The sequence below is a fragment of the Apus apus genome, chromosome 4 (genome assembly GCF_020740795.1).
Source record: "Apus apus isolate bApuApu2 chromosome 4, bApuApu2.pri.cur, whole genome shotgun sequence".
In the NCBI taxonomy this organism is placed as follows: Eukaryota; Metazoa; Chordata; class Aves; order Apodiformes; family Apodidae; genus Apus; species Apus apus.
This window is the reverse complement of record NC_067285.1, coordinates 242,556-255,195: the sequence shown is the minus strand read 5'-3', so window position 1 is coordinate 255,195 and position 12,640 is coordinate 242,556. Positions and strand designations below refer to the sequence as shown.

The 12,640-nt window shown below is 42.4% G+C and overlaps 1 protein-coding gene across 2 annotated transcripts in view; it reads left to right on the top strand.

The window, feature by feature from the left end:
- INPP5A (inositol polyphosphate-5-phosphatase A) overlaps nucleotides 1-12,640 on the top strand; it is a 193,947-nt gene that overhangs the window by 113,990 nt on the left and 67,317 nt on the right. For both annotated transcript variants that reach the window (XM_051618458.1, XM_051618459.1), the window contains exons 7-8: nucleotides 3,779-3,831; nucleotides 7,140-7,259. In XM_051618458.1, the coding sequence (XP_051474418.1) occupies nucleotides 3,779-3,831; nucleotides 7,140-7,259 (173 nt within the window). The remainder of the gene's footprint in view (nucleotides 1-3,778; nucleotides 3,832-7,139; nucleotides 7,260-12,640) is intronic.

Below are 12,640 nucleotides of genomic sequence, written 5' to 3'. Positions count from 1 at the left end.
TAGTATGTGAAAATAAGTGGGCAAATGTAAATTTTCTCACATAGTTTTTGTATTTGCTTACATTATGCAGAGATAGTTAACTGTGGTCTTCCAGTGGATCTGTTCTTACTAAATTCTTTATACTGTATTTTCTGGTAAATAAAGGGTAATGAAAGCATTATGTCAAAAAGCAAATTATCAATTACTGCACTACAGAATAGACTTTGTCATTAGATAGATTGACTTCATACTCTTAAGCTCTCACTATACATTTCTTTGATGAGTGCCATAAGATATTTTCATTTGCAGACTTAAATTTATGTAATGACTTCAAAAAATCTTTAGCAGTAAAAATATGACGGATGGTGCTGTTACAATGTTTGATAGTGTTCAAAGGCTGGATTGGGCTTGAGTTTTCCATATACTGCATGTTATTCTGAAATACAGGTAAATCAGAAAGGCACTATGGATAGTTTGTGTACAAACTCCTAACAACACAAGAGCATCAATTCTTTAATTCAGTAGACTGATCTAAGGAGAGGAAGGAAGTAATTCTGAGGCAGGTACTATGCTCCTTGTGGCTTTTATGGATGATTGCCAGGACGTATGTCCTTTTTCCTGGCTAGTGGAACACACTGAGCATGTTGTGAGTGGGTGAAGCCCAAGTTCCTGGGGGGGCTGGAGGAGAAGCTGTCCCCAGGGTTGTTGCTGGACGTGGCTCAGTTGCTCTTGGTGCTCAGCTGCTTCCCCTGCCAGGGCTCCCCTCTCCCCCGACCCGTGGTGTTCCTTTAAGAAGCTGCAATTACACTGCAGTCATTGCCACTTTAATATGTCTTTCCTTCATGCCCCTGCTTTGTATGGTTGAATAAACCCTTGCTGGGTCACTATTTAATTTGATATGGTCCCTCTCAGTAAAATGATGGAGAAAAGATGAATTAAGGCTCTGTGCTAGTCATTATCAATCATGGTTTGTGTGCATTACTTATTGCTCACAGTGCTTTTTGACATTAGCCCTCTCTAACCTCTCTCTTCATGTTAATGTTGTCTGGAGGTCCTTTTACCCGATGTAGCAGAGGTTATTTATGTAGGTGGTGTTTCGAGGGGGTTTTAAAAGGTCAGCACCATCTCCTGAGAGACTCTATTCACAAAGAAAAGGCTGGTAGTATGTAATGACTAGTTTTCAAATTGTGATTTTTATTTTTATTTTATGTATTTTTTAAGGACTTCTAATAGAAAGGTGTCAGAAGTTCACTTACATCTATAAAGTAAATATTTTGCAAAACAGCTTCTAATGCATCCCTCTGCCCTTAAAACCAGCATGTGCAGTGTATGTGTGAGGAGATACCCAGCTGCTGTAAGGAATGCCTGTGTTTTACTGTGTCATGAGCTATAAACTGTTGCAAATACCTTTTAATTGGCTTGTATCAGTGTAGACTTCAGGAAACAAGGCAGCAGTGCCCAGGGCTGGCTGTACTTTACACTGGTGTGGGTCGTGTTGGTGAGGCCACCAGTGACAGGATCAGAGTGAAGTTCTCTGGGAGGGCCAGCTGGAGAGGTGGGTGGTGGCTGACAGCAGGTCTCTTGGTCTTGAGCACTTGGGTTGCACAAAACCTTAACCTGCTTGTGGGTGCCTGAGCCTGTTGCAGCAGGCAGGGCACATCCAAGGGGGAAGGGGCCTGGGCTGAGGTCATGGCAGGGCTCACTGCCATCTCCAAAGGAAGACGTTCAGCAGTCACAGCAAGGGAAGATCTCACAGTGAGGGTGAAGGACAGAAGAGGGCTTGGATGGGTTGTGGACTTGCTGTCCTTGGAGATGCTAAAAGCCCATCAGGGTATGGCTCTGAGCAACAGGACCTAGTTGGCCCTGTTGCAGAGCTGCATCTTTTGAAGTCCATATTATGTTGCCAAAGAGGAAAACAGCAAATGAAAAATGACGACTTGATTGAAGACGCTACCTTGGGCCTCATCATAGGCTTGTCTTGTACTTCAGTAATTAAAAGTTCAGTGCAGTTATTTTTAAGAGTGAAATGGCAGAGCTCCCCTTTTTTGATACAGATTAGCTTTAAGCCAGTTTTCAAGGCTTTTATAACTAAACCTTTTTCATTGTTTTGCTTCTGAATAAATGTTGACATTTTGCCAAATCTCAAGTTGAAACTGGCTGTCATGATCATCACAGAAACTGTGAATAGCTGGGACCTTACTGGATTATGGGATTTGTAGTTCAGCCAGGAAAGCTGGACTGTCAGGAAGATTTGGTGTGTTAGCCCCTTGCCAGCCGCCCCCACATTGACCACACTGACTGCTGATCTACAGGAGAGGTTATTTCGGTCTTGAAAAAAGAATATTTACAATAAAATAGATACTTATTCACAGTCACCACAGTATTTTTCTCAGTAGAGCTGCAGTTCAATAAAACTCAAAAGTTGGGATCTCCTAAGAAAAAAGTAATAAGGACTCAGAGAAGTTAGCTCCCATCAGCTGCGTTTCAGAGGAGTGAACTCTTGGGGTTCCCTCCCTGAATTCAAGCTTATCAGACCGAGGCAAATGTACTTGCTTTCAAAAGCCCAAATTCTTGAACAATCTCAGCACCTATAAGCATCAGCAACCTACTGCTGTTAACTGCTGAACATCTCAGAACCACTTATCCCCTGTCTGTGGGTGCAGAGTGGGTGCAGTCAGCTGCCAGGAGTCACCAGCCAGCTCGGGGGGTGATGGTGCACACCATGTGTGCTCAGAAGAGAAGTCCATCTCTTCTGCATAATCCTTCTGCTTTGAGGAGGTTTTTCTCCTTTTGTCCATAGGAAATACTTACATTTAGCTAAACATTATTAAGTGTATATTCTTCCCTCCTATATACATCCAGTGAGCTCCTGTGCGAGGCACTCCCTACACCAGCAGTATTTGGGACTTCAGAATGTCATGAGGGGCTGGCTGGACCCATCTGGGCAGGCTCCTGGGGAGGCAATGCCCTGGGAGAGCAGCAGTCCTGGGTGGGGGCTCTGCCAGGGCTGGAGCTCTTCTCCTGATGGGGAGCTGCAGTCTTTGCTACACAATCATTGGCATCATTATTTCGGCCTGTCTGGTGCAGTATTCATTACCAGAGAACATTAGCCCAGCCCCACGTTCATTGTTAACAGTGAATAAATAGGATGCAGAATCATGTCTTTTTGTGGAGGCTGTAATTTATGGCAGTGGCTCCTGAGTGGTGCTGGAAAAACCCTGTTGCTGTATCCAAAGCGCTGGGCGTTGGCATGAGCTGATTTGTGGCTTTCTCGCGGGCACTGCAGTTTTGATAAATGTAATGTTTTACCATTATTTAAATTCCCCTTAACTTTTATAGAAATATTAGGTGGGTTGGCTCAGCAGGAGAAATAGCTTTCTAGCAGATCTCATTCATTTTAATTTGGTGTAAATCTCTGATGACATTTTGAAGTTCAGGTAAAATTACAAAGAAGCGAAGACGTTGGTGCATAGGCAGGAAGACTTTGTAGGTTTAGGCTCAGCAGAAATACAGTTGTGAAGCTTTCCTGATTGCTTCTCTTTAATCTAGAAACAGCTACCAGGACTTAGATTCATTTCACGCCTAAGGTTATAACTGCTGCAGGACCAAAATTTTAAATAATTCCAGGATTTATAAGAGGCACGATATAAGTTTTTAAGGTACCTGAATTTATGTGTAGTGCTTGTTAGTTACAGTGCATGGATTAATTTTGTTTCATGTTGTTCTCTGTGTAAGTATGTTTCACTGTCACAGTAATCCTCTACTTAAGGTGACTGATTGTTATTTGCTTATTTTTCAGTGCAAGTGGTCCAGAAAAGGTTTCATTAGAACGAGATGGTGTATTACTGATTGGTACGTTGCATCTTTGTTTCTGATTATGTGTATAATGCCTACATTTTTGTTAACACTGTTTCAAAGAAGGTATTAATATAAACAGATTGGTCTGTTCATAGAACGGGTTGGTTCCAAAACAGTTGCTTTGCTTTATTTATTGAGCACATGATGCCCAGTAAGTTGAAGTGATGCATGACAACACGTGATGTCAGTATTCCCATGGAGGTGTGATTAGCCCAGGATAATCCAGGTCACGAGCAGCCTTTCAGTTGGGCATCATCAAAAACTCCTGGTGTCCATGGCCAGGGCCACAGTGTGGAGCTACAGGTGTCCCCACTGCTGCCATCAAGGCAGAGAGAATTCCTCATAAATTGTGCATAAATGTTTTGCTCTTGGATCATCCAACAGCCTGCAGGTGGGGGCTGGGAGGAGCAGGCAGTGCTATGAAAATAGAAGTTAACACCACAGTGGTGTTACACAGTAGGTGTGTCTGTGGAAGAAGCAGTGCCAACCACTGTTAACAGAGGTGTATCTGAGAACTGAAGCTGTTTGCTATCTGTGTTAGAAAATACCATCTTTAATAACAATAATAGTAGTAGTATATGCTGTGGAGAGCAGCTGGTTGTAGAAGACTCTGAGAAATTTTCCTGAACACAAGGAGAACTCGATAAAGCCACAGATGGTTCAAACCTCTCTAGTCCTACTTGGAAACCTAACAATTCTTATTTCATTTAGTCATAGATTTGGTCTTTACTGCTTATTAATGTTACAGCCACCAAAATGTATTTGAGTGCTCAACACTTTAACTTCCATGGTCATTTCATGTTTTATAATTCTAAGTTTGATTTTAAAGTCTGTTGAATGTTCACACAGGCTGACTTTTGAGTGCTGAAGTATTCTTGCTTGTTTCCATAAGCCTTTTTATTAGATTAAGCAAACAGTTTGTGAAAAATGGAAAAGCAGTCAGTGTTCTCCTTTTACAGATGTGTAGCCCAGAAATCAAGCAGGGCAGCCATGGAATAATGCAGGTTCTTGTTGATGTTTCCAGATCCGTAGGACATGGCTTGTGATTTGAGCAGTAGAGATCTGCAGAAGTGGATATTTAGCACCAGTTGCTGATCTGGCCTTTCCTCTTGTATCTTAAGAATTTTATAGGTTATGTCTCTCCTATCCTCTTGGATTTCCTCTCTGCAGAAAAAAATAATGTGTCTTTCTTTTTAGGCCTTCTAAGAGAAAGAAGTGTTCTTCAGAGATAGACGTAAAGGAAATGTTTTCTTGCAGGTTAATACTAGAAAGGGATAGAGCTTGGAAGGAGCAGTCAGTTCTGATGAGACAATACACTAAGCTTATGTTTCTTGAGGTGTCTGTGTTGGGCAGTAAGAGTGAGGAGGCTCCCAGCTCTTTTGGGTGTCATGAGGTGAGCTGTGGTGATAGTTCTGTGACTGAAGGAATCTGCAGTTGTGATCCACAGGATCCAACAGTATCTCAGTTGTTCTGAATCAGAAGGTGAAGGGGTCAGTTACTGTGAACAATTTCTGGAGAACGAAAGTGAAATATTACAGAAAACACATGGGTTTAAAAAAATACCCCTCATTAGGTTTGAGTGTAGAATGTGTCAATCCATGACTATCTAGGTACGTGTTTAAACCCAAGCTATGTGTACAGTTCTGGCCATTTTCACAGTCATGACTTTTCTGATCTATACATCTCTACATGCTAATAGTTTAATAAAAATATATCCAGGAGACTTGTTAGTGCTTCTGTGTCAATCCCTGAACAGAAGCTTTTAATTTTCCTTGCCTAGGAAAACATCATTATAGAATGCATCCATACCAAAAACAGGGGGCTTCCAAAAACCAAAAAAAAAGAACATATTTCAGAAAACTCTCCTATTATTTCTCCTCTGTGATTCAGTGATCTGCCCTAGTTGAGTTCCTCTGTGAATCCTGATTTTTCACACCTGTTATTCTTCATAAGCTTATCTTCAGGGTGAATGAACAATTAAGGAACCTTGAGGCAGTCAGAGATTTCGTTTTAAGAAAACAAAAGAGAACGACAAACCCCACTTTTTTGGGGTTTTTTTTAACACTTTGAATGTAGAGGGGTATGTTATTTATTTATATTCTAATAGTTCTTGGTGGTTTCTGTTAATAGATGCAAGATAGTGCCCTCAATCGATTGCAGTCTTAAATTCAGTTTACATAGTTTAGGTAGCGAGGATAGGGTAGAGAATACAATGATAAAATATAGGAATGCACCAACCTGAGGATGTTTGCAGGGACATGGTGTCCCTGCCTCTTTTCATCAGCTACAGCCAAACTTTGTCAGCATTTTTCTGAATATGAGAATAAAGCATTTTAACTAGCCTTCTTTCTTATAATAGTCCTCTAGGACAGACTTGCCTCTACTCAGGTATTCAATTTCTGAGTTTTAGTTTAAAAGAAGTTTAAAGAAACTCCTGCTATGCAGAAAGGCTGAAAGAACTGAGGTTGCTCAGCCTGAAGAAGAGAAGGGTCTAAGGAGACCTTATTGTGGCCTTTCAGTATAGAATACAAGAAAGACACAAGAGGAATTTTTACCAAGGCATGTAGTGACAGAACAAGGGGCAGTGGTTTTAGACTGAAAGAGGGGAGGTGTCGATGTGGTGTAAGGAGAAAATAGTGTAAGATGAGGGTGGTGAGACCCTGGCCCAGGTTGCCCAGGGAAGCTGTGGCTGCCCCATCCCTGGCAGTGTTGAAGGGCAGGTTGGATGGGGCTGGGAGCAGCCTGGAATGGTGGAAGGTGTCCCTGCCCATGCAGGGGGTGGGACTGATGATCTCTAAGGTCCCTTTCAACACAGGGACAGACAAGGAGCTGCAGTGATATGATTTAGCCTTTAATGTCAGTAGAATTCTGCTGTCAATAGCTTTTCATTTTATTGCAAAGCTACAGGTCTGCTAGATAAATTAGCTACAGCTTTATAAACTTGAATTTGTTTGTTTAGACTTTCAATTTTGTTCTAAAAATATTTTAGTGAGAGGATACTGCTTGGTTTCTGTAAATTGTAACTGACAAACAGCTTTTATTTTCTATATTATGCATGTTTTAAGCAAAAGTCTAGATGCAGTCTTACCTGTGGATGAGCTGCCAAAAGTTTGATGATAGTCTTTTACAATTGTCTGGTGGTGATAACTAAATTTGCACAGTTTGTGTGAGTAAATATTAAGGTAACAAGAGAGAGAATACAAAAAGTGTTACTATGTTGAATGCTTTGCTGATGCAACAAATGTTTTTTTTCTTTTATCCTGAATCTTTTTTCTTTTTTTTTTTTCCTTTTTTTGTCATAGTGCCTTTGACTTGGTAAACATTCATCTTTTCCATGATGCTTCCAATTTAATTGCTTGGGAAACAAGCCCATCGGTTTACTCAGGAATACGGCATAAGGCTCTGGGCTATGTACTTGATAGGTATGTATTGGCCTCTGCCAGCCTCTCTCCATCTTCTGTGTTCATGAGCAGCACCTGAAAGATGTTTCAAAAGCCACACTGACCAATATAGAGGGTTTTATTCTGTGAACTAAAAATGGCCACTTCTTATTCAGAGTTTTCTAGGCGGTGCCAATGACAGAGCAGCTTATGCCACTTGCTCTTTTAACTAAATTACTGAGATTGGAGAATCTGAAGTCACCAAAGCTTGTAGAGTAGAAAGCAGGTTTATTGTTTAACTGTGTTAGTTAACCTAGCTCCTTTTTAGTCTGCATGGTGTCTAATAAAGCTGTTGTTCAGGTATGATTCAGTTACAGAATAACAGAATTACTCCAGTTGGAAGGGACCTCTGGGAATCTCATGTTCATCCTCCTGCTTGGAGCAGGGCTTACTTCAACATCGTATCAGGTTGTTCAAGGCTTATCCAGCTGAGCTTCAAAAAGCTCCACACATGGTGGTTTGCAGCTTCTCTGGGCCACCCATTGCTGTGGTTGCCCTCACTGTGAAACTTTTTCTTCCTAATACTCACTCAGAATGTCCCTCAAAGCAGTTTGTGTCCATTGCTCTCATCTTTTGCTGTGTGTTGCTGAGAAGAGTTGTCTCTGTCTTTCCTGTAGCTACCAAATAGATAAAGCCAGCAACAAAGTCCTCCCCTAGCCCTCTTTTCTGTGAACAAATCCAGCTCTTTCAGCCGCTCCAGCCCCCTCGGCCTTACGCCCTGTGGGGTTTTAATCTCAATACTAGCCGAGGGCAGTAGGCAGCTAGGCTTTCTGAAGCAGCAGCACAGCATTTGTGTGCAGTCATCACTGTTATTAATAACACCGTGGTTTGCACTGGCTGCTTCATCTGATGGATGGAACAATGCAGCGGATATTCCTAAAAACCCCAACAATTTACAGCTGCCCTAATGAGCAGTTATAAAGTCAGAAAAGACAACAGCTTATTCTGGAGTAAGAAAAAATTGTTTCTGCGTGGGCGTACGTGTCCAGGCAGGGTGAGCAGGTGCTTCTCTCACAAGGTGCTGCTGGACTCCATGTTTGCCTGAGAAACAGCTTAAAGTGTCTCCGGAGCAGCCGCGGCCTGCGCTGCGATCTGTGGCACGAGATGGGGCTTAAAACCAACAGCTTCGGCTGGGAAAAACAAAAGCAGAACATTGTATGTGCTGTTGTCCCGGTGCCGGTGGGCGATGAGCCGGGGCTGGCGGGGCTGGCCTGGGGGGTCCGGGCAGGCAGGGCCAGGGCAGCGGCCACAGCTCCCTCGGGTACAGCCCGTCGGGGTGCTGAGCCCTGAGCCCGTCGGGGTGCTGAGCCCTGAGCCCGTCGGGGTGCCGAGCCCTGAGCCCGTCGGGGTGCTGAGTCCTGAGCCCATTGGGGGGTGCCGAGCCCTGAGCCCGTCGGGGTGCCGAACCCTGAGCCCGTCAGGGTGCTGAGTCCCCCCAGCCCGGCCCGGGGAGCCGTGCGGTGGCCCTGGGAGGGCAGGGAGGCCACAGCCCCCGGGCCGCCCACAGGAGGGCTGCGGTGTCTCGGCGGGGCTGTCGGGGCTTCCGCACCCCAGGAATTCTGCTCCCAGCAGCCCGGCTGGCAAACGCTCTGGAGAAACTAGTTAAATTGTGCACTGAAACTTATATTTTGGGTGGCCACTTTTCCCTGTCACTGGGAAAGGCTCTAAAATGTGGGGTGTAAATACCTTTTAAATCGCATTCTACCCAATTCTGTATTTATTTCTCTAAGTTTTATCTTAGTTAAAAGTAGGCTGATATTTAGCAGAAGAGACTGCTTTTATCTGCTGTGCATAAATAAGTGTTTTTCCTGTGCACCCCAGCAGAGGGCTAAGTAGGAATTTCTCCAAAATAGGCACTTATTTTCACTTTTGGGAGTGGTACAAGGATGGAGAGGAAAAAATCCAGTTTGTCTTCTCCTGTATCACTTGCAAAAGCTGCTCAAATCATCAGAAAACACTGGAGGCCCTTGGCAGATCTGCACAAGCAGTGTGCAGTGGTTGATAAAAGATGCCTCGTTCAGAGGGCAGAGGTGCCGTAGGATCTGGATCTGCTCTCAGTGCACTTTGAGACCCAGATTTTTGGGTTCTGTTTCATACATCAGTGTGGGAAAGGCCTGGGTCCGTTTTTTCTTGGCTTCATTGGTATCCTCTCTTTTTCTTCCCTCTTTGCATGAGGGAACTTCAGCAAACCTGTATTAACCTTTTGCATTATTTATTGCACACTTGTTTACAGCATACAGTGTGCTTCATTAGCTAATTTTGGCTTTGGACCTCCCACGATGCCCTGGCAAGGGGAAGGTAATAAGACTGCAGTATTAGTGTCAGCGGTGGGTCAGGGATGTCAGGATGGTATATCATTAAAATGTGACACTGCCAAAATCTGCCCCAACTCCTCTGTCCTTATAAAAGAAACCCGTTTCTTCGATTTGAGGTTGCACACTAGTACTGGGAGCTGGCTTTCAGATGAATTGTTCATTTTGAGGGAGCAGCCAGCCGCAGATCCGGACCTCCACAGTGAAGTGATGGGCTGACTGGCACAAAAGGGGAGTTCTGTAGGAGCAGTGAATAATGGGAAACCCCTTTCATCGGCATTGGTAACCTTTTGGCAGCCACCAGCAAACTCTATTCTGATCTGCTGATTGGGGAGGACAATACACTGAAGCTCACTTTGAATGAATGCTACCACCAACAGTGTCCCCATTCAGAGGGTTTTGGGAACCATCTTTGACCATTGTCTGCCATCACTCCTTCAGACAGTAGGAAAAGGGAAAGTGAGAGCATCTATAGGGGGAAAAGTACTTCTTTTCTTGGCTTTAATCTCTCTTTAAAGCTTCATAGATCTACATTTCCAGCTGAGCTACTGGAACTATGCAGTGTCAGATAAATACAGAAGAGAGAGGTGTCAAGCTGAGCTTTTAAATCCCCTTATCTGCATGAACTAATAATGCAGATTTAGTGCTGTTAAAAACAGAGACTGATAAATCTTTTCCTTTAAAGCCTTTAAACTGCTAAAGAGCATTTAACAGCACTGGAGTTCAAACCCAGTGAACAATACTGAGAAGGAAAACAGTTTAATGAGCTAAACCTTCACTGAATGAAACAAACACCTTCTCACAGTTGATTTAGGTCACTGTGGGAGTAGGTGAAAGCGCAGTTCTGTTCACCCTGCATCTTCATAAACATGAAGTAAGTGTGGCCTTCTCATGTAAGGGAGCTTGAAATACAAAAAAAAAAAGAGTTTGCAAATAAAACTCAGCTGTTAAAATAATCAGGGAAGCTTGTTTCCTAAAATCCCTCTAAGTACAAGATTTTAGCACATTGGCATGAACATCCCCAAATTACTGAGAAGAGGAGGGATTAGAGGGGAAAAACAAAGGAAAAGTGTCAAGTGAATGATTTAAAATTGTCGCTAAAAGTTTCCTCCTGAGTGAATCTATTAATAATCATAAAAACATGTTTGGGAATAGAGAGGCCTAATCTTACAGTGGTGATTTAGGTTCAATAATGTAAAAAAAAAATTATATAGTGAGGGGTAATGCTTTTAAAGACAGCTAGCTGTTCTGTGCTGAGTCAGGTTGTTTTTAGCATTTGACATTTAGCAAGTATGAAGAAAATGTGGTGTTAGACTCTGAGAGGTGAAGTTATTACACTGAAGTTAAGCAAATGTTTGCTTGTGTATTTACAAACACGTGCACAGTGTCGTTGTAGAAAATTGGGGTGTATTAAGCTGGTTACATTGTCCCAGATAGACACAGACACAGTCAAAATTGAACTTGTTCTATAAATGAAAATAAGAGCACCTGCCTCATATTTTGTGAGGAACAAAAAATCCTTCCAGGCCCATTTTGGACAATTCCTGTGCACAATTAGCCCTATTTGCATCATACTTGCAGTTATGTATTTTCTAAAATCGAAGGGTTTCAGCTATACAGGAGGGTGAGGAAGGAGATACATTTTGCTTTTTATTTAGTCCTTCATACATCTGCTGTCATTAATGGTTGTGCATGTGTCTTATTAGTGGTGTATTAGCCACGTCCTTTAGACCCTTGCTGGGGAGAAGTGTCTGCTGAGTTTGGTAGCCCAGCAAGGGACCGAGTTGCAGCCACAGGGCTGGGCCCTTTGAGGGTGTCAGTTTGCCAAGGAGGAGGACGTGAAGTGTTAGCCTGATACTGGGATGCTGCCGTGCCAGCCATTTAAACTTCCTGAAATTATCTGGAGCATTCAGATCCATAAAATGAATGTGGTTTTTTTTACAGAAAGTGACAGTGCTCTTCTGTTTTCCTATTGAAATGTTCCCTGGCCTAGTTCAACAGAAACATTTTTACATTACAACTGTGAAATCCTGGCATAAAGCTCCCCTTTGTGCCCTTCATTATTTTCTCACAAATATAGTCCATTGTCACATAGCTGAAGTTAATTTGATCAACATTGGGACATTTAACTTTTATGTCCGGTCAAAGGAGCTGTTTCATGCTCATTTTGGGTATTCAAAAGAAATGATTGCCAGAAAAATAATGTTACTATTAACAATTCAGAGCAATTAGTTTCCCAGGGAGAGGCGATGTGATGCACCGGCTCCACACAACTATTCTTTGTCATTTTATGGATGCTCATCAGTCAACTGTCACATCTTCTCAAAGACCCCTCCAATCTAAATGTTTCTCTTTGGGCTTTTCCCAGAACTAGCAGCTGAATGAGCAAAAGAAAAGCCACTTAGTTTCTAGGCAAAGGAAAACATCACTCTAAAGATCTGGGTCATTTGAGAAGATCCTAGGAGGAGCTTGCTTTTGGGGGGTTGGGATTTTTTAAAGTTGTTTTTTTTTTTTGCAACAGTGATTTTTAACATCGAGTGAAAACTCTCTCTGTAATCATGTGCTTTTAAACATCGAGTGAAATTTCTGTGCTCAGATAGAATGCACTCCCAGGGCAAACAAACCTTCCATCCAAAAGTCTTCTAACAAAGGTTTAAAAACCCTAGATCACATTCAAAAAGACAGCTTTTCATTAAACACCCTGAGGCTCATCTCATTAATATTCAGTCATCCCCCCTTTAAACTGAGGTTAAGTGCTCTCAAAATTAGCGTGTTTGTATAATATGCTCTTTAAAGAGTAAATCCAGCAAAATTGTCTCGTTACTTTCAACCTGTCAAATACAAAGACACTTTTTCCTTGCTTCTTGTTTTTCTGCTGGCTCGAGTTTTTGCATGTTTGATGCAGTTGTCAAAAAATTAACCTATGTGTTTACACAAACACATTTCTAACTTTATGTAGGTTGTATTTTTAGCAGAAAAATAGTTTTATCCTTGTATGTATTGTAATAGAAAATATACTTCAGTGTAATTTTAAGAACATATTAACTGCAT